Source organism: Danio rerio, chromosome 13 (genome assembly GCF_049306965.1).
Source record: "Danio rerio strain Tuebingen ecotype United States chromosome 13, GRCz12tu, whole genome shotgun sequence".
NCBI lineage: Eukaryota > Metazoa > Chordata > Actinopteri > Cypriniformes > Danionidae > Danio > Danio rerio.
The window spans coordinates 46,152,545-46,175,002 of record NC_133188.1 but is presented as its reverse complement, the minus strand read 5'-3'; the positions used below and the strand labels follow the sequence as shown (position 1 = coordinate 46,175,002).

The 22,458-nt window shown below is 35.7% G+C and overlaps 1 protein-coding gene across 5 annotated transcripts in view; it reads left to right on the top strand.

The window, feature by feature from the left end:
- Positions 1-22,458, top strand: part of fam83ha (family with sequence similarity 83 member Ha) — a 39,033-nt gene that overhangs the window by 8,522 nt on the left and 8,053 nt on the right. For 3 of the 5 annotated variants that reach the window (XM_073920282.1, XM_073920280.1, XM_073920279.1), the window contains exons 3-7: positions 188-230; positions 2,786-2,949; positions 16,171-16,622; positions 20,734-20,898; positions 21,719-21,843. In XM_073920282.1, the coding sequence (XP_073776383.1) occupies positions 16,179-16,622; positions 20,734-20,898; positions 21,719-21,843 (734 nt within the window). In that variant the 5' untranslated portion in view covers positions 188-230; positions 2,786-2,949; positions 16,171-16,178. Of the gene's footprint in view, positions 1-187; positions 252-2,785; positions 2,950-14,521; positions 14,627-16,170; positions 16,623-20,733; positions 20,899-21,718; positions 21,844-22,458 lie in introns of those variants that run through there. The other 2 variants (XM_073920281.1, XM_688722.10) reach the window with 2 other exon arrangements.

Genomic DNA, 22,458 nt, shown 5'->3' with positions numbered 1-22,458 from the left:
ACATATTTCTATAACCGGTGCTTCAAGCAACCTAGATTTGTTTACACGCAAAGTATGAAGACTGATGAAGGCATAAAACTTGAGAAGGGGAATACCGTGTCACATTATTTGATGAGGTGTGTTCTGTGAAGCTGAAGCCTTTCTCATCTGTCAGTCTGTGTTTCTTTCTGCTTTCACACTTTTGTAGGTCTGACCTGATGCAGAAACCTGATAAAGACACGTCTTGTGAGGTTGGTACACAGCGTGTGTGTGTGTGTGTGTGTGCATTTTGTGTTGATTTGTCACTGTCATTGCATTGAAAGATGGCGAATGGCTTAACCCTTCACGCAGTAGCATTTTGAATAGCTAAATATTGTTAAAACACTACAGAGGAGAAAAGAAAATATACAAAAACATGACTGTCTTTGTTTGCGGGATTGCAGGCACACTAATGAATGAAAATTTCAACACCTTCTAAGTCAGGGATATTGTTGTGCACAGCAATTTGATGCACTTTAGTGTGTTTTTTTTCACACAAGCAGCTCATGATGACAGTGTGCAGTTTCTGAGCTTCTCAGTTCACAGTAAATGATCTGCACAAACAAACTCAATGTCTGCAAGTCCCAAAACGTCTTGAATTCACTGAAATATTCTCATGCATTCATTTTCTTTTCGGCTTAATCCCTTTATTAATCTAGGGCCCACACAGCGGAATGAACCGCCTAAAATATTCTTATAGGTCTTATATCATTTCAAATGGGTCTTAATTTTCCTTTGCCCATGTAAATCAGGCCAAGATTTAGCTCAGTCCCTGATTTGTCAGGGGTCGCCACAGTTTTTACGCAGCGGATGCCCTTCTAGCCAAGCACTAAGAAACACCCATACATTCTCATTCACACACACACACTACTGCCAATTCAGTTTATCCAATTCACCTATAGTGCATGTGTTCCTACTATGGAGGAAACCAGAGCACCCAGAGGACACCCACGGGAACACAGGGAGAACATGCAAACTCCACATAGAAATGCCAACTGGTCTCAAACCGGCTGGGACTCGATCCAGGTCTCAAACCAGCTGGGACTCGAACCAGCGACCTTCTTGCTGTGAGGTGACAGTGATAACCACTAAGCCACCGTGCCCAATCACCAGCAATCTAGCTCAATAAAACTTTTAATAAATCTATTTATAACTAATATTATAACATTTTGTTACTGCTTGTTCAGACTACCTGTTTAAACTGAGCTGAAACAACACAATTCTTGTAATTTCTTTGGCTAATTTCTTTAATTTTATGTTCATTTCACTTAAATTTGTAGATCATTAAGTTAACTTAAGTGGTGGGACAAAATGAAGGAATTGTGTTGGTCCAACTACCTGGTTAGGGGATTTGTATAGTTCCCAGCATGCGTTGTGTGGGATTAAATTAATAGAGGGAAATGTTGACAATAAAAGTAATCTTGTGTGTTTAAAGTTAATAGAAAGACTTGTTAGAGTTTAATCTTCACTTCAGTTTGAAGATTTTTATGTAATGCTTTGAGTTTTGAGATTACAACCTTGCAGAAGCACCCATGCTTTGAGTGTTGCTTAGTTAGCAAAACTGCAGTCTGTTGCTTTTCTCAGTGTGCAATAACTGTCTTAAATTTAGTTCTGAGATTAGTCTCATTCAGCTGTTAATATAACTCATGAAGAATGCTTAAAATCGCTCTTTTAGTTAATTTAGAATAACTTCAAATAAAACTAAGAGACTTTAAAATGTACAACATAATATACATGATATTATCAGACCTTTGAGTTTAAGTTAAATAAAATACAAATATATTTAAACTTTATTTGATAAAATCATGTTGGACCATCTGGATTTAATTGCGTTAATATTTTCTTTTAGTTGGTGCTAAACAAATTTATTGGATGGAAATCCTGCCCTCAATTAAATCATTGGAGTTCATCCAATGAGTTATTTATTTTTAGCTTTTTTGAGAAAGCTTAATTTAATAGCTTTAAAACCAATATGGTTTAATTATCTTTATTATAATAAAAAAAAATTAAAAGTTATCTGTGTATTTATAGAAATATATGGTGAGGACATTGACCTGGATAGACTCTTGTGTATAAATTTAGTTTTTAAAGAGTTTATTATTTTTTTAAGAAAAGTTATTTTAAAAAATGAGCATGTTTAAAACTAGGGTTTGGTTGTTTTGATGCATTTAAACTATGTGGTTTAGAAATAATTAATTAGAATTGAATTAATTAAAATCTTTCCACTAGACCAACCTTGCAATTAGAAAAAACTTTGCATTTAGCCCTGTGTGTGTCTGAAATTTCTTTCATATTGATCTTTAAAAATTCTTTAAAAGTCTTACATTTTGTGAAACCTGCAGAAAATAAAGCAACCACCAATAAAACATCAGTGCTAATGATAGTAATTACAATAGTTTTACCTGTATTTTAATAAAATAATGAACAAATTCCAAAAAATAAATCTATGTCTAGTAAAATCATAATCAGGTGTGGCACACTATTCGTTTTCATTCCCTCACATGCATACACATGCACTCTACTTGGAAAATAAATCGAGGAGCTAAAGGAAGAAAACAGGAAGAAAAAAGTATCTTCAATGATATTCACACAGTTTTTTCTTTTCAAACTTGGCACAAAACTTGCCACACTTGGCTAGTCAGAACCTGCTGTTACACTTGCATCTGGGTCAAGAGTGTTTCCTTTAACACTGGGAGAAAACAACATTTCTTAATGAATCATTTTAGATTTAATCTGATCACTCATCCGAACTGTCATCTGCCATCAGACCCCCATGTGAAGAAGCCGTGGAGAAGACACACACACTTTAAAAATGGAGAGGGCTGGTAAATTGAGAAAAGCAGCAGGTTGTGCACTGAACCCTGAAGCACTCAGTGACTCTTCTTCACAAACTCTTGAAAGATCTGCCCGCAAGCAAGAACTCAAGTTCAGGTACAAGTGAATACGAGTGAATAATTGAAGTACTTTTAAAAAATCCTATTCAGTAACTTAATTGTAAGTATATAAAGTGCTCATCTTACTGTTCATGTTATTTTACCCACGTTAATTTAAAATGAACTTTCTCATAAGTGCAGACAAATTGAAAATATTGAACCAAAACACAAACTGTAGCCTAGCAACTTCAGAAATACGACACAATGGTTTATGTGTTCATCACTATGGTGATTGTGGCAAATACACCGTCTTACTTTGTGCAATATTTGTGATGTCAAGAGTGTTTTGGAAAGTTACAACTGTCCCTTTCGTGTCAGTAACAATTATTAGTTATGTTTTCAAAATCTTATAAGGATGTTCGTTGTACAGTAACTGTATAAGATACGACAGACTGTTGATACAATTCACACCCATTAACAAGATCAGAAATCAAATTATAAACTAGATGTGAACATGGATTGCTGTCCTATAAATCCTGTGTATTTTCTTGCTGTCTTTCTACCTCAAGAGAGTGGTTGTGGTGTTAATTTAGTTCATTTCTCATTTGTAAGAGTGATGGTGGCTATAGTTTTTAAATAATTAACTCATATTTTAATTAACTCTTATGTTCTTGCTTTACATTTATGCATACACACACACACACTCAGCGGCCACTTTATTAGGAACACCTCTCCAACTGCTTGTCAACACAAATTTCTAATCAGCCAATCACATGGCAGCAACTCAATGCATTTAGGCATGTAGACATGTAGACTTCTGTAGTTCAAACCAAGCATCAGATTGGGGAAGAAAGGTGATTGAAGTGACTTTGAACGTGGCATGGTTACTGGTGTCAGACAGGCTGGTCTGAAGTATTTCAGAAACTGCTGATCTACTGGGATTTTACTACTGGGCACAAACATCTCTTGGGTTTACAGAGAATGGTCTGAAAAAGAGAAAATATCCAGTGAGTGGCAGTTCTGTGGGCGCAAATAACTTGTTGATGTCAGAGGAGAATGGCCAGACTGGTTTGAGCTGATAGAAAGACAACTGTAACTGTAACTACTCATTACAACCGAGATATGCAGAAGAGCATCTCTGAATGCACAACACGTCCAACCTTGAGACGGATGAGTTACAGCAGCAGAAGACCACACCGAGTGTCAGCTGAACACAGGAAACCGAGGCTACAATTCACACAGGCTCACCATAATTGGACAACAGAAGATTGGAAACGTTGCCTGGTCTGATAAGTCTCGATTTCTGCTGAAACGATTTGATGGTAGGGTCAGAATTTGGCATCAACAAAATGATGCCTTGTCTTGTATCAAAGGTTCAGGCTTGTGTTGGTGGTTTAATTGTGTGGGGGATATTTTCTTGGCACACTTTGTATCCAATAGTACCAAATGAGCATCGTGTGAACCCCACAGCCTACCTGAGTATTGTTGCTGACCATGTCCTTTTCTTTATTACCACAGTGTACCCATCTTCTGATGGCTACTTCCAGCGGGATATAGCTGTCATAAAGCGTGAATCTTCTCAGACTGGTTTCTTGAACATGACAATGAGTTCACTGTACTCAAATGGCCTCCACAGTCACCAGTTCTCAATCTAATACAGCACCTTTGGCATGTGGTGGATGTTTTAGTTGTAGTTAAATATAATAATCTTACAGCATTTTTTCCAACATTATCAATAATTTTGCCTTTATTACCACACTAATTGTTGTCTTTTAGTAAGATGTGAGAAGATATAAATATAATAAATAATTTAATAAATAATATAATAAATATTCATAAAAAATCTTGATTTTTTTACCAAATTTTAATTAGATATAGATTTAGATTTTTTTTTTAATCCAAATGGATATATCGGATCTAATGTAAAAAAAAATGAAATAAATAAAAACATTTCTTGGGCTCAACATGCAAACACTTGAACAAACTTCAATAATTTGATGATTTATAGTTTCATTAGTATTAGTGCTACTAAAACACTCCCGCCATTTTTTCAATGCATGCAAATCCCATTCAACTGGATTCTGCTGAAGTTTTCCTATTTGCATGTATCTGGCTGCTGACCAAAACATTATTTTCATATTATTTGAGTGCGAAGGGTTGCGGCATGTGATGTAGATGCATTTGAAGATGTAGAACTACGAGCAGGCAGATATGACACATTTGATGCAGTAACAAATGGCTTGTACAGAAGCTGATCTGGGGTCAGTTTATCATACGGAGCGTGTCTGTCAGTCAACGCTTACACATGCATTCTCTGATTCAGAGGTTGCATATGAAGGGTGATGATCGGCCACAGCTTGAATGGAAGGAAAGTGAATGCAGACACTTAATATTAATTTCAGTTTGCAAGTTCAGTGTGCAAGTGCTTCAAGATAAAAAATATGGGAGAAATATGGGAAAATGCTTAATGGGAGTATGATGTTAAAAGAATTTATTTTCCTATCACAAGAGTGTGTGCAGGGGCGCAGAATTGGTATGGATGGAGGGGACGTATCCCCACCAATATCCACCAATTACTGAAATGTCCCCATAAATAATTAAATCTCCTTCAAAATAAAAAATAATGCTCTGTCAACCCTTATTAACCTAGATGTGCTTAAAGAGTTAAATCCATAGATGTATATCATGGATAATATGGACAAAAGGTAAAGTCATGTAAATTGACTTATGCAGAATAGGACATGCTTCATTAATTGTTATTTCAAGAGTTTGCCCTTAGCTGATGATTTATTATGAAGCGTGTTTGGCATGCTGTCAAGGGAGTCCTCGAGTCCCCACCCCCCCACCACCTCCCTGTTGCAGGGCGAGAGGAGAGTCCGAGTTCAGGTAGCTCTCGAGAACTCCCCCTGCTTGATGATGTTGGAAGTAGATTATGAATGCCATGGAGTGTCTATGCTGTCAATTTAGATTTGTCAATTTACTTATGTTACATGTTTTTGGTCTTTGGGAGGAAACCAGAGAGCCCGGGTAAAATCCACGCAAACTTGGGGAGAACATGCAAACTCCACAGAAATGCAGACTTGGCCAGGTAGTGACATTCTTGCTGTGAGGCAATGATGCTAACTATTAGGCCTCCGTGCTGCCCTGGCAAGGAAATGGGAGGAGTAGGGGTGGAAGGGGGGATTTTTCAAGAGAGAGATGGCTGAGGTAATATACTTTGGTTATTTATAGTGGTTAAGGAGTCGTCTGATTGGTGAATCAGTGTTAGCTAATGTGGACCAGCTGCTATCCATTAGTTTAGAAATAAACTTCACTTGTATTCAGGGGCATAGCGGACATTTTAAAAGTAAGGGGGACAGCTGAATGAGATCCAAAAGTTTATGTTCATGTAATTATTAATTAGCTTTTTCTAAAGTATTTGCCTCTAAAAGTGTGGGGACAGAATTATTCGCCCCCATATGATTTTTTTTTTCTTTTTTAAATATTTCCTAAATGATGTTTAACAGCAGGGAAATTTTCACTGTATGTCTGATAATATTTTTTTCTTCTGGAGAAACTCTTAATTGTTTTATTTCAGCAAGAATATAAGCAGTTTTAAATTTTTTAAAAGCCATTTTAAGGACAAAATTATTAGCCCCTTTAAGCTATTTCTTTTTTAGATAGTCTACAGAACAAAACATCGTTATACAATAACTTGCCTAATTACCCTAACCTGCCTAGTTAACTTAATTAGCCTAGTGAAGCCTTTAAATGTCACTTTATGACGTATAGAAGTGTCTTGAAGAAGATGTAGTAAAATATTATTTTCTGTCATCTTGGCAAAGATAAAATAAATCAGTGATTAGAAATGATTTATGAAACTATTATGTTTAGAAATGTGTTGAAAAAAAATCTGCTCTCCATTAAACAGAGATTGAGGAAAAAATTAAGCAGGGGGGGGAGCAATAATTCTGAATTCAACTGTATATCGCAGCAAAACAAAAATATCACTATGTTAGATTTTTCCAATATTTTACAGCCCTAATCTGGGTCCTAGTAAAACATACAGCGTAATGATTTGTAGCTTTATGTTGATTGTCTAAAACGGTGCACCATATCTTCTTACCCATGAGATAAAAATGCCCCTCCCTCAAATACCCCTCTCTTCAGACTTGCAACAGCAAGTAGCATCAACTGTGACTCAACTAATGGCTATTATTTAATAATAAAAGGGATGATGCATTTGATATGTGCTTTTCATTTATCAGCACTAAAAGAATACCACTTGTCAGGACATTTCATAACACATTAAAGACTCATAACAGGTATAAACACATACGGATTAGCTGTGAAGAGATATCTGTGAAAACGAGGCTCCTGCACTTGGAATGCTTTCAGATATGAGGTCACGCATACATCTTCACCCTCGACACTGCTGGCAATATGTGCTTTAGGCGGTGTCTGTTGAAACAATGCAGGATTGTTCAGGCATGCACTTGAGAAATGACATCATATCCTGTAGCCCTTTCGCCGCCAAGTTTCCTTTTTTCCTTGGAAAGGAAGCTTGAATTTATATGCAACGGCATCGGAGAACACAAGGCTGTGGTGCAAATATTGGATCAATAACGCATACTGTTTGATAACAGACAGTAAATCAGAGCCTGATAAAAGTTTGATGACTTGTCAGAAATATAGCTATTATATCAGGTTTTGACAATGAGGCTTGCAAAAAGGAGTTCTGCTTCAGGGAGTGGAACTATTAGTACTTCTGTGACTAAGGTTAATCACTTCCAGATAGAAAAAACCACAGTGCAGACCTTCAGGTGTAGAAACACCCAGTGATTTCCACATGTAATTTCAGGTCTCATCTGTGCTGCCCTCGGCGACGCTGGCATGTACATAGTGGTCACACCCTGCAAACAATACGATAACAACAGCATTGTGGTTTTTTAGGCTATTGTACTTTCGGATGTATATGCCAAACAAGCTCAGACGTCACACTCATTCAGCATGTGTTCCCCTTTACAGATTTTGAATGCAACTTCCTAAAGTATGATGTGCTGTGCACTTGGCGTAAAGGTTTTAAAGTTTTTGTTGTTAGATTAGGTGGAAGTTGGGTCCCACTTTATATTAAGTGGCCTTAACTAATATGTACTTACACAGGATTTAATAGTTTGTTACAATGTACTTATTGTGTAAATACATGTATTTACTGTGTACTTATGCTTGATTAAATACATGCATGTAATTACATCTGTAATTAACTTTTGTAATTACATTTGTAAATACACTGTTGACCATGCCTTACACCTTAACCCTACCCATGCCACAAAACCTGTCCATAACCCAACCTCTATCCCAACTCAAAAGCACCACAAGTGTTCTCAAATACATTATAAACACAGTAAGTGCATTGTAATTATTTTTTGATGTAAGTACATAGTAGTTAAGGACACTTAATATAAAGTGGGACCGGAAGTTGTGCTGCATTCAAGTGTATAAACTAGGCTTGGGCGGTATCCAAATTTTGATACCGTCAAACCGCCTCCATATTTTACCCCGGTATCCGGTATTACCGGCGTAATAAAAAAATTATGACGTAAGGCTCAGACAGCGTCACCAAACTGTTGGCTTAAGCCTAAACCATTCAGAAACTGAATACATTCTATGCGACCTTAGGCTCGCGGTCAGGGAGAGAGAGAGAGAGAGAGAGAGAGAGAGAGAGAGAGAGAGAGAGAGAGAGAGAGAGAGAGAGAGAGAGAGAGAGAGAGAGAGAGAGAGAGAGAGAGAGCGAGCGCAAAGCGACGCACAGCACCTCTGTCTCTCTCTCCCTTTTACACATATACACACACACACACACACACACATCTCTCCCGCGATTTATTCAGAAATTTACTCCCACACCGTAAGAAATCTGGCCGGCTCCCGCGGAACAGCAGTTATACCCGATAGGTCCCGAGTCCGACAGGTACATTTTGATTGACAGCTTTATACAGTCCAAACCCGTTCACAGCCTACATTAAAATGTGCTCATGCACACAGCTCTAATGCATTTTTTTCAAGAATGAGTCATTTATATGTTTTAACATCATTTATTCGTAACAAGCGTAGACTATAGGCCACTTGAAAGTTGGAACAAAGAAATAAAATAAGTCCTACAGCTGTAACATCGTAACATCTCAGCACTCTATAGGTCTAGGTACATGCACTTAGCCTTTAAATTAGCCTACACACCAATGAAAAGAAATCTTGCTTAACAAATCAAATTAAAATAAACTCTAAATGATCACGGGTATTTTGGCAATAACGAAATTTAGTTAAAGGCTCTGCAAGATGTGTTTCTCCACTTCTCTTCACAATCTGGCATTAAGGCGGCGGTGAAGCTGAATAATAAAACAATAATGCCACCATTAGTCTGTATACTCTGTCTACATTATGATTATATGGTTTAATTAATATTTATTTATCATTTTAAACCCTGTACTCACTAAGATTAGGCTACGTGTGTTTGTGGAGGAACATTATTAAATCCACTGGCTTTAGCGCAGTCTCTCACTCATGGTGCGTCCAGCAGCTGAACACCCTTTCCTGCGGCTACAGGTCGAGATGCAGAGTTCTGATCCGGCTGATTTTGCAAGTTTTTTGGTAGGATTGTTTGTTCATCTTCTACCAGTCAGGAACATGCATTTAATTTTTCATGACAGCAGTTTCACTTTAGCGAATGGCCTCTTCTTTTTACCTGTCAACTTGCGGTTCAGGGCTCTACCGTAATACGCAGTGTATGAGTGACCGCGAAATACCTGCGGCTGGAATGCGCTCCTTCTGAGCTAGTGACTGACTTGACCGCCGTCAAAATTCTCTTTTTTTTTACTACTTCGTCATCATTTGTTTCACCTTTGCAGGGATGGATTTTAATGCAGGGATTTGGATTTTTTCGGGTCTCGCCGGGTTCGGTCAAAGATCTTTAGCTCTAATGCAGACCTCTCGTTCATATTAACCACGTCTCCCTTCTGTTCAGTCGAAACTGCCAAACTGCAGGACACTTTGAAGCGCGACTCGTCACGTCACCTCTCCCCCTCCCTCTCCCCCTTCTCTCCCTCCCTCTCCCCCTTCCTTTCCCTCTCTCCTCCACACTGTCCCGTGATGACAACCACACATACGTTTTTGTAGGCATTAAATAAAGGATATTTAATATTTTATGACGGTATAACGGTATTGAAACTGACACCGTTGCTATTTTTAGATCCCGCGGTATACCATAATACCGTAATACCGCCCAAGCCTAGTATAAACTTGTTCTGACCAACAGATTCATGCCTTTCACAGATCACTTCCTTTAAATGGAGGGAAATATGCTCATTTTACAACTCCCCTAGAGTTAAACAGTTGAGTTTTGGCATTTTTTAATCCATCCAGCTGATTTTCAGGTCTGGAGGGAGCACTTGTAGCTTAGCTTAGTTTAGCATCGATCATTGGATTAGATTAGACCATTAGCATAGTTTTCATATAGACTATAAATCTTGACTGTTCCACAAAATTCATTGATGTCACAAAACAAATTGTTTAAGTTAACTGAACACTTTTAGCAATTTTATGTGGATTGAACATAAAAAATTAAGTTTTTCCAATGAAATCTCAATAATTGTGTTGATTGAGCTTATTTTAAATAAGTACTGACCACTGCATTAAAGATTAGATAAAACTGTGTAGTGCAGGTAAAAGTAAAAGTGTAATCCATCCAAAAATACAGACATTTTTAAACAACATAACATAAACATCGACTCGGCTAATAAACGTTCCTGGTTTGAACAAGCAAAAAAAATGATGTACTAAAACCTTGTGTTAAATTAAATGTTGCTATTTTATAGGCTGGTATTTCTAGGAACCATAGTCTTATTAAGGTGTAATCAAGGATGTTTACCACCATACTATGCCTGCAGCAGACGCAATAATATTAAAAATCTGCCAAATTCTGTGTATTCTTGTTCAGATCTATACAGTTTAGGATCTGTACCAAAATAAATGTCTTCTGAATCATCTTTCACAAAAGTCTCAATTGTTGCAAGGCATGATACCATGTGCAAGCAGGTTGTCAAGTTGATTATATTGATGGAAGTTATTCAATATTTAAGGGCTGTGTTATGTCACAATAACTATTTTAATAAACTGAAAATTCCAGCTTGATCTCATAGGAAAACATAAAAGTTTTATGTATTTGCGAAAAAGTGACATTGAAATTTACACTAATTCATATGATTTAAATTGAATGAGGTGGCATGGTGGCTCAGTGTTTAGCAGCAAGAAGTTGGTTCGTTGGGCGCTGGTTTGAGCCCTTGCCGGGTCAGTTGGCATTTCTGAGTGAAGTATTTTCCCCCTGTGTACTCGTCGGTTCCCCAAAGTCCAATGACATGTGCTATAGGTGAATAGAATAAGCTAAATTGGCCGTAGTGAATGAGTATGTGTGTGAAAGTGAGAGTGTATGGGTGTTTCCCAGTGCTGGGTTGCGGCTGGAAGGGTATCCGCTCCGTAAAGCATATGCTGGATAAGTTGTTGGTTCATTCCGCTGTGGCAATCCCTGATAAATAAGGGGTCTAAGTCGAAGGAAAGTGAATGAATATTTTGAATGAAAACTTGAGTTTGTAAAGGAGGTGTGCTTCCAAACCACACTCATTAACCCAGCTGTTATTGTGGGTTGAGCAATTTGTACTAAAATGTAAGAATGACATTATAAAGATGTATATGATTTAGCCACTAAATAAAATAAAAAAATTACAATTGCTGTTAAATTTTGTTGAAAATTCATTATTAATAATTATTAATCATCATCATTTGCATGCACTTATGTCACTCATAACTTGAGTCACTTTTTTATGCATAAGACAAAATAATAGTTATTGCTGATTATCAAGTTGTTAAGTTTGTAACATGCACTTTATATATGAAACCTTTGAACACAAGTACTTAAAAAAATAACTGCATCTCAGTCAGTATAAGAAATTATAAGCAGAGTGCGAATTTAGGGGGGATCGGAGGTAAGACCCCCCCTAATTAATGCTTTATCCCCCCCTTGAAGGACATCAAAACAAGATGTATTGTGGGGGTCTGCTCTTTAATAGTTAAGAAATAATTTAGTCTGATCTACTGTATATCTTCAAGAAATTTAATAATTAAAATGGTAGATAACTAAAATATACATTTGACCCCTCCTGTAATGGTCCATACTATTGTGAATGCCTGTTTGCGCCAAAAAAGATTATTTCTGCAGATTGAAACTGGCAAATCCAGAGCCCCAACAGACAGCATAAGTGTTCACAAAACATGTTCTTGTAAATAAGGCATTTGGACTGTAGGTGTCCGTAAAACTAGATGCATAGTTTGTATTTTATTATACACTTGCTTGCACATGGAAGTTAAACAGCAAAATAAAACACGACTTTCATGGTCATCCATTAATAGGTTTATTTAATATCACAAATGTCATCGAGAACCGCCCAATATCCCTCAAAACACTGAAAACAATGATTATACATAACAATTTATTTTGAATTTTGCATTGCATTTCAGTGTTTTAAAGTAAAATTGAAAATTAAAGTGTCAATTTTACCAACAATATCTTTTTTTGCAGGGATATCATCTGTTTCAGTGAGTGTAGCTCATTTGTTAAGTAAAAAAATGTCACGTTTGCATGTTTTATCTACTTTTTCCCAACCCATGTTCTTAGAAGTTACTTTGTTCCAAGCAAACAAGTTCACAGGCTCATATGACGACATTTATCTGCACTTGGATTGCACAAACAAACATGAAATTGTATTTTTACAACATGAGAAATTGACTGGTTTTGCATTTACATAAAATCTGCAGATTGTAATTTTAGCAAGTTCATTGTGCTACATTATAGGGTCCAGCTAAAGTGCAATCCCCACACTCACTATTAATAAACTGAAACATGTACAGCAGTGTTTGCTTTTAAAGCAATCATTTTTGTTAAATTAAAAGCATTAAATGAATTAAATGGCTGTTTTGCAGAGTGGGAGTTGTCATTTTTTATGTTGAATTATGCATTGCATTTAGTTGTTTTTTTAAGTAGAATATGTACATTTTAAGAGATAATGTTTTTTTTTTTGGTTTTTTTTTGCAAGGATATCATCTATTTCAGTAATTGTGGCTCATTCCTTTAAGTTAAAAAATGTCACGTTTGCATGCTTTGTCTATTTTTTCCCCAACCCATGTTGCTAGAAGTTACTTTGTTCCAGCCAAACAAGTTCACAGGCTCATATGACGCCATTTATCTGCTCATGGATTGCACAAACAAAAAAAATGTCTTTTACAACATGAGAAATCATTGACCAGTTTTGCATTTAAAAAAAATCTGCAGATTGTAATTTTAGCAAGTTCATTGTGCTACATTATAGAGTCCAGTTAAAGTACAATTCCCATACTCACTATTAATCAACTGAAACATATATAGCAGTGTTTGCTTTTAAAGAAATAATTGTGTTAAATTACATTAATTAAATGGCTGTTTTTGCTGAGGGGTTGTTATTTTTATGTTGAATTATGCATTGCATTTAGTTGTTGTTTTTTATTTAGAATATGTACATTTTAAAGATAATATATGTTTTTTTGGCAGGGATCTCATATTTTTCGGTGTGTGTAGCTCATTCCTTTAAGTTAAAAAAATGTGACGTTTGCATGTTTTGTCTACTTTTTCCCCAACCCATGCTGTTAGAAGTTACTTTGTTTCAGCCAAACAAGTTCACATGCTCATATGACGCCATTTACCATGCTCTTGGTTTGACAAACAAACAAAAAAAAGCCTTATACTAAATGAGAAATCGTTGACTGGTTTTGCATTTACATAAAACATACAGATTGTAATTAGCAAGTTCATTGTGTAACATTAGAGTCCAGCTTCAGTACAATCCATTGCTCACTGTTGTTAATAAACTGAAACATGTATATTTCAATGTGGTCATGTCGTGAGCATTTCCTCATCACCAAACTATTTCATAACTGTAACAAGAGGCAATTCAATCATAACTTAATGTTAAAACAAATAGCTATTAATGTTAAAGCCATCATAGCATTATTTATCAATATGTAGCTCTTTTTGGATTCTCGGAAGCTATAGAAATTAACACAGGAAATACATTGGGACTATTGTTTTTGTTTACATCCCTCAAAATGGTCTTGACATTAGCCTAAAAGCATTAAATGAAGCAAATTGCTGTTTTTGCTTAGGAGGAGTTGTCATTTCCAATGACCCCTGACTGACTGTACAGCCTATTCAGCCAAAACACATTCTCATATATGCAATTGAGCTCCCGATCAACTCTTTGTTATCATAAGGTCCATGTGTTCCTAGTTAAAGATTGACTAGAATTGAGAATTATTAACTTTACATAAAATCTATTACTCCTATCAGTGTTATGGATCAGTGCTGTACGCATACTAACAAATTCACTCAGGAACTCGAGCAAGTAAAATGGACTTATTATGGGACGATGCTTATTTTGAGAAGAAAACTATACACTAGACAACTAGATTGCGCGCGAACACAAACAGGTTTTGCCTGTGCGTGTGTATGTGTGTGCGGCTGTCTGTGTTTGAGAGAAAGAGAGAGAGAGATGTGCGTGTGTGTGTGTGTGTGTGTATTTTCTTCAACTGGAGCGAAAGTTAAAGCGTCTGTCGTTCGTCATGACGCTGTTACATCGATGAAGGGATTTTTCATAGGAAACAAACTGCACTTTAGATAGGTAAGTCGACTTTTAATTGATGTCAGGAAACATCGTTATATTTAATAATCTGTACTTGGTTTGCTTGGCAGAAGTTTGCGATACCTTTTAAGCCCTTATAGCGACGTCCCGTTGTGGATGTACTGTAACTGGCATGCGTCGATTCTCAGGGGAAGCGAAACATGTCTGTGATTAGTTTTACAGAAGTGATTTGTTAACACACGAATACAAGAGAAATATGCAGTCCCCAAATGGTGGGCTTTCTGCGACACACCCAGAGGTTGTGAGACAGATGTGAGATCTTCACTCGATCTAATTCTGATTTTGAATGAAAAACTGATAACGTAGCTACTGTAAGAGATCTTATTTGCAATGTTTAGCACTGATATAAGATATATAATACAATACAGAAAGTCCAGACACCCTTAGTTCACTTGACGTTACAAGTTTTAAGTTCATTTTTACAAATGGACGCCGTGTTCGTTTAATTTTTTGTGTTTTAGTATCCATTTTGTATTTAACCCCTTCAGACATAAATTATGTTACCAGAGTAAACTAATATATGACCATTGTTTATTTCTACTTGAGATGCATATTAATCATCACAAGGAATAAAATGGTTAATTCATTACAACTTCATTTTAATAAGCTAAATCAATGTCATTTCTATAGATCCAATTTGTTATTTACTTTATTTATGAGATATGATATTTCCTAATTATTTTTAAAGGCAGAGAGGATGAATTTTGTTGATGGGTTTCATAGCATAATATTATGACTTGCCTTGGTATCAGTTAAAAAGTTTTAAAGTATAAATACTGTTTAATTCCTTGTTGTTTTGGGCATTTTTCATGATAGTGTCAGCCATTCTTAGAGATTTGGGTAAGAAAAAAACAAACTCAAGAAAAATTTAAAGACTTAATAAAGTTTAAAGGCCTCTTACTGTACATATTTGTGTTCATTTGAAAGATACTCTCTAAAATTATATCAGATTCTAATTATATCTAGAGTATTTTTGCTTTTATACTTCAATGTCTGACTAATATTGACAATTTTCATATAGGTAAAGTTTGTGTCATCCATTTTAGGCGATTTGGGTACAAAAAACTAAACTCGAGAAAAAAGTGCAAAGGCTTAATAAAGTTTAAAGGCCTCTTACTTTACATATTTATGTTCATTTGAAAGGCAATCTTTAAAATTATATCAGATTTTAATTATATCTAGAGTATTTTTGGTTTTATACATCAATGTCTGAATAATATTGGCAATTTTCTTTGGTAAAGTTAGTGTCAACCATTCTTGTAGATGACAAAAAGATATAATAAAAAATAAATAATAAAAATAATCTCTAAAATTATATAATATTTTTTTTATATCTAGAGTATTTTTGGTTTTATATATCATTTTCTGTATAATATTCTTTAGTTTAATGTACTTTATGCATGTTTGCTTTTCATATTCTGTGCCTGGGGGGAAAAACACAATTGTTGCCCTCATGTGGAAACAATGTGCATGACCTTCTTTTTACTTTGATTGATCAAATTCACTTTTGTCTCTTGATTCAGGTGTAAACATGGCCCATCGTTCCCAGTGTTCCTCTGCCGGGGACAATCCCCTCGACCCAAACTACCTGCCCCCTCATTACCGTGAGGAATATCGCTTGGCCATTGATGCCCTGGTTGATGCTGACTTAGAAGGCTACTATGGGTTTCTTCAGCAAGCAAACGTGGTTGATTTCTTGTCCCAAACAGAGATTGAGTATATCAAATGCACAATACGGGCTCCTAATCAGACTGCCCAGCCAGAGAGGAGATACATGGCTGAAGATCCAGATGGCTCTTCTGGCACTTACTGGCCAGTACATTCAGACCATGATGCTCCGAGTTTGGACTTAGGCTGGCCACAACAGTTCCGATTTGTTGGACCTACTGAGGTCACTACATTGGTGAACCCATCTGACCCTGAGATGCCCAGTATCAAGGAGCAAGTTCGTAGAATGATCAAGAATGCACAACAAGTGAGTTCAAGTGCACTAAGTAATATTTTATTAATGCATCAAAAAAGGCAGCGAATATAAACTGTTTTCCTTTGTCACTTTGTTGTTTTAAATAGCTTTGTACTGTTTTCACAAGCACTGCTTACTAAAAAGGTTAGTACAAAAAGTCAAACTGGTAACTCTAGTTTTACAGCTGGCCTTTCATTCTAAACTTGACACAATGACAGCTATTATGCACTCTTGAGGACACACTATTAATCTTCTATTATTAAACGAAGAGTTAATTCAATTGCAAACAATATAAGATTTTTGTACTAATCCCCCAAGGTTAATATAATATCAAAATAAAAGTGTGTGATTAGTTAAGTCTTGAAATGGCTTCAATGCCATTTTTTTTTTTACTTCTTAAATTTTTATTTTAAAAAAAGGCCAAAAGGGGGAGAAAAAATAAAGAACAAAGTGGTTGTCTTACAGGGTTACAAAATCAAGTCACAATATATATATATGAAGCACATTATCACATATTATGTACACTGGCGTAGTTCATTTTTGCCAATACTTGTTGCACTTTTTTGAATCAAGTTTTGGGTTAAAAGTCAGTCTCTCCATACAGTGAATTTCCTTTACAATTCCTATCCATTGAGTCCTTGTAGGAGGATCAACCTGAAACCATTTTCGAGTTATTGCTTTTCTGCTACGTACCAAAAGTATTTGAATAAAGTATTTGTCAATAGTTGTAACAATTAATTTCTGGTATTTCCCAAGGTATAATGTAATAATTGAGTAGTCAAATTCTCCTCCAGTTATCTTTTTTATTTAAGTTTTTACTTCATACCAGAAGGGCTGTATTTTTGGGCGAGGCCAAAAATTGTGAAAATTGTTAGCCAGAGGTTCCACGTTGTCTCCAACAAGAGCCCAAACCTTCAATACCTGTGCGCAATGCAGACAGTTTAGGTGTTATAAAGAACCTCATCAGATTTTGCCATCCAAACTCTTTCCAAGCTCCTGAGTTTGTGGTTTTTGCGTGTGACACACATATCTGTCCAGTCTTCCTCTGATATTTGTTGGTCTGACTCTTTCTCCCGTTTTTGTTTTATGTAATTTGATGAATGAGTTTTACTGTTTTGTATGCATTTATATAGTTTAGACACCAGTTTTTTGTTTTCTTCTTTTATGTATGCATCCGAAAATACTGTGATCAAGTTATAATCATCCTTAAATGTATTCATAATTTTATGTTATAGTAATCTCTAACTTGCAAGCATCTGTTCTTTAATGCCATCTTAAAGTGATACTTCACCCAAAAAAACTATCTTCCTTTTGTTTATAACCTATTTGAGTAAGATACTTTGAAGAAAGCTAAAAACATTTAACCATTAACTTCCATAGTATGTGTTTCTCCTACTATGGATGTCAGTGGTTTTCAGCTTTCCTCAAAATATCATCTTTAGTGTTCAACTAAAGAAACTCAAAAGGGTTTATAACCTTGAGGGTGAGTAAAAAATACATTTTCTTCTTTGGGGAGTGAACGATTCCATTCACTCTTAGTCATTTATCAAACGCTTTTGTCCAAAGCAACTTACAATTCAGGAGGCATTCAGCGATTCACCTAGAAGGGGCAATACACAAGAAGTGCTAGTCGTATGAAGTAACTTGTTTGTGCTCAGAGAATTCAGTGCTAGAGTAAGAGTCAGTGCTTCCCACACATAGACTTTACTTGGTGGGGTTAACAGCTGTCCAAGTATATTTAATGACACATTTTTTTACTATTATTAACATCCTTTTACACTTTTTTTATATCCGCCCAATAGAACCACACATCCACGATTGATTAATTAGTGGAAAATCTTCTCTTGTTTATCCATTTCGTTCTATGTGAGACCTGTCAACAATCTGACATGCTCTGCAGACCCACAGAGACGTGCCTTTTTGGCACTTGTCTGAGATTCTGCTTTTGCTTTCGCTTTTTAAAGCTGTCGTTAATCGTATTTGATTTTGCAAGAGAGTGAAGCCTCCTTTCCACTGCACACGACAAGTGACAGACTGAAAATCATTCATGTCTAATGGAGAGCAGTCCGGGAGCTGCGTTGAGTTCCGATCATCTCAGCATGCGAAAAATTAGAATTGAGCTGTGCATCCGTTAAAATATTTGAACTTATGCGACTAGGCCGTATGCGACCGGCCGACCGAACGTGATGTATTCTAGTGTTGTACAAGCAGGTCCGTGAACGCGAGATGAGAAATACTAGTTTATTTGGTTATTTTTTTTATTTAATAAAAGTCTACATTTAAAAAAAATAAAAATTTCTGTTTATAAATGTAATTTATAACATAATAAAAATATTATTTTTTTATGTTGTCTCTACATTCCCTCCAATATTCTAGCGGTCTATGAGTTTCTAGTATTCATTCATTTATTAAACCATGTAAACGCACAGAGAATAAAGGCTCTTGCGTTTGCACTCCTTTATTTCGGACACTGAGAATCAGCTTCTCTCCCATGTTGCACGACAACACTGAAAATAGTGTGCGACTGCCACAAGAGGGCGTATTCCGACAGTCGTGTCCAAATGTCGTGTGCAGTGGAAAGGCGGCTTGAGAGAAAATTAAACAATTCATTCTTTAATCTTAACAACTCAGAAAAACCTTACTATGTACTCGAAGAGGACGAAATGACTGGTCTAAACTGGCTGCGAAATATATGTAGGCCATTAATAATATTTAATCTGCACATTTGCCTTATTTAAATAATCTACATGTTTTAATCTTGTAATTATGATAAGTTTTAGAAATATTGTGTGTTTCTATTCCTTTTTTTGTCATTTATTTCTCATTTGCTGATTATTTTATTAATTTGATGATGTTAATATATTACATAGGCTATTTTATATACATATCTAAAATGCTTTGGCATTCATGTTTGCTTTGAACTTGAAAGAGAGAGGAGATTTTGACCTGTCAGTGGGTGCACATGGCTCCTGAATAGCATAGAAGTAAGAGAAATCGTGGATCGTCTTTTTTTTCCACTTTAACACATTGGAATGAAACAGTGTATAACAGTGTCATAATAAATTAAATGATTGTTAAAAATTAAATAATGTTTGTTTATGTGATGTGGGTAAATGGTGTTTCAATCTGGCTACCACCACAAGTATATTTCAAACCTGTGGGAAGCACTGGGAGTGTTTTTTATTTATTTAATGTTGTCATAAGTATGCCTTTGTACTGTAAAAGTATAATCCATATCCTGCAGACCTGTTTTCTCTCTGATGTGTTTTTTACAGTTGAGGCCGTTTGAGTTTCAGATTGGGTTCATTTGCTCTTGGGAGACTTTAATGTCTGAACTTTTGCCTAGTGTAAAACAGACTGGTTACCACATTGTCAACAGTGATGGCCCAGTTTAAGTAAACATAAACGTAGACAGTGTTCCTTGCCCTCCACCTATCTTCATCTGATATTCACTTCTTTGTCATTATTTTGTTTGTTCTTTTGCTGCAGACATTATATACTGTTGCTTTAGAATCATTTGAAGTTATCATATTCTGTTGCATACTTATTCACCTTATTCTTCGCCGACGAGCAGGCGCAGCCATTTGAATCTTTTCGGCTCGAGACTTGTGGTCTCATTCACTTCCATTCATTTTTAGACATTAAAAACTGCTCGTTTTGCTGTTTGATGATGCAAACTGATATTTTCTTATTCTATTATTCTACTTGGTCTGTATAGTCATGCAAACATTTGTTTGTAGAGCAAGTAGTTTAACTGTTTTCTGTCATTTATTTTTCCTAGTCATTTCTCCCATTGGCGACTGAATCGGAAGTTCTAAAACAATCGCGAAAACAGACGCACTTCCGCATTTTAGATTAAGGTCAATAGTGGACATTTAAAAAAGGATGATATTTTGAAACACAAACAAGTTAACAGCTTTTCATTTTAGAATAAGGTCAATAGACAGGCCTGTAAAATGGCTCTACAAAAAAATGTCAGTGAAAAATATTTTATATTGTAATAAAACTACATACTAGTGGAAAAAAGTTCTAAAGCGATAAAAAAAAAACCTGAAACTCACTCTAACATCATTGCAACACAATTGTTTGTTTTTTTGTAATATATTTGTATTTTTTGTTCCAGGTTATTGCTGTGGTAATGGATATGTTTACAGATGTCGACATCTTTGCTGATATCCTTGGTGCAGCAGCACGTGGTGTGGCTGTCTATGTTCTTCTTGATGAACTAAATGCTCACCATTTTGTTGCAATGGTGAACAACTGTAGGGTTAATCTGGAGGAGATAAAAGTAAGTGGCATATGCCTTTTTAAATATGAGGCTTGGCGCAAATTTAGTTGTCGTAAAGAGGGTTTTGTTAGCATGTTAATTAAAGTGAAAGATCACCCAAAACTGAAAATTCTGTCATTATTTATGCACCTTTCATTTGTCACAAACCTGTTTGAGTTTTTTTGTTCTGTTGAACAATCAAATAAATATATATATATATATATATATATATATATATATATATATATATATATATATATATATATATATATATATATATATATATAATTTATTTTAAATATATATTATTTTTTCTAGAGCCATTTTTTCTAAAAAAAAAAATATATATATATATATATATATATATATATATATATATATATATACTGTATATATATACTGTATATATACTCAAAGAGGTAAACATTGATTTATACTGTTAGTTTTTCCTACTGTGAAAGTCAATGGTTACAGGTTTCCAGCTTTCTAAAAAATATCTTATTTTAAGTTCAGCAGGACATTTTTTTATAAAGGTTAGGGTCCAGTTGAAAGTGAGTAAATAGGTAGTAGGTTTTCATATTTGGGTGAACAACCCCTTAAAAATGGATTGTCTTTCACATTGGTTTAAACATTGGAATAGAAATATCATGACTGATACTGTTTGTTCTTTTTATTTGTTCTTTTTATTATGTATGTTTTTCGTGCTGTAATTAATGCTGTATGTAAGAGTAATATAGACTCATTTGTCATTGTTTATTATTAGATAGTTCATCTTTAAAAGACAATTAAAACGTGATTGTTAGAAATCAGTACAAATGCAGATGTTTTTTTTTTCTTGCAGTGTATGCGGGTTAGAACCGTCTCTGGTAGTACCTATTTCTGCCGCACAGGAAAGACTTTCAAAGGTCAAGTGATGGATCGCTTTATACTTGTTGACTGCCGAGCTGTTTTAAGTGGCAACTATAGGTGAGTGCATTTTACATTAAGACAAAACCTAACCTTAAAAAACAAAAACGCAACCTCAAAATATTTTAAACATTGTGTGGTCAGTTTTTTCAGTCTTTTATCATAAAATGTAATGTAATGTGTATTTATGTAGCTTATTTATTGTAAATGGCCGTACAGGCATTTATTGTGTATTGGGGGGGGGGGGGGGGGGTCTCTTCACACCACCACCAGTGTGCAGCATCCACTTGGATAGCCACAGGATAACAGCGCCAGTGTGCTCACCTCACACTAGCTATTGGTAGGGTGGAGAGATAGTAGGCTCGTTTGAGATGGGCAAAATCTGAGCAGAATCGATGTCACCGGTGATCACTGCAAGATGCAGGCCAGTTAGAAATGTGTCCGAGTTGCATCCGCCTTGCTCTGATGTCATGCTGACATGCGCCAAAAAACTCTCGCGACGGTGAGGCGCATGCGTCGAATTGAGCAGTTGGCTGCAGTTGCTCTCCACCGTCTGCGCTCACCAAAAGCATTATGGGACTGGCTCACGACAAAGCTTAATACTTATTGGATGAGACTGACAAATTACACTTTATATCTCGTTTTTACTGATGTTTATACCTGGCTTTGTTGTAT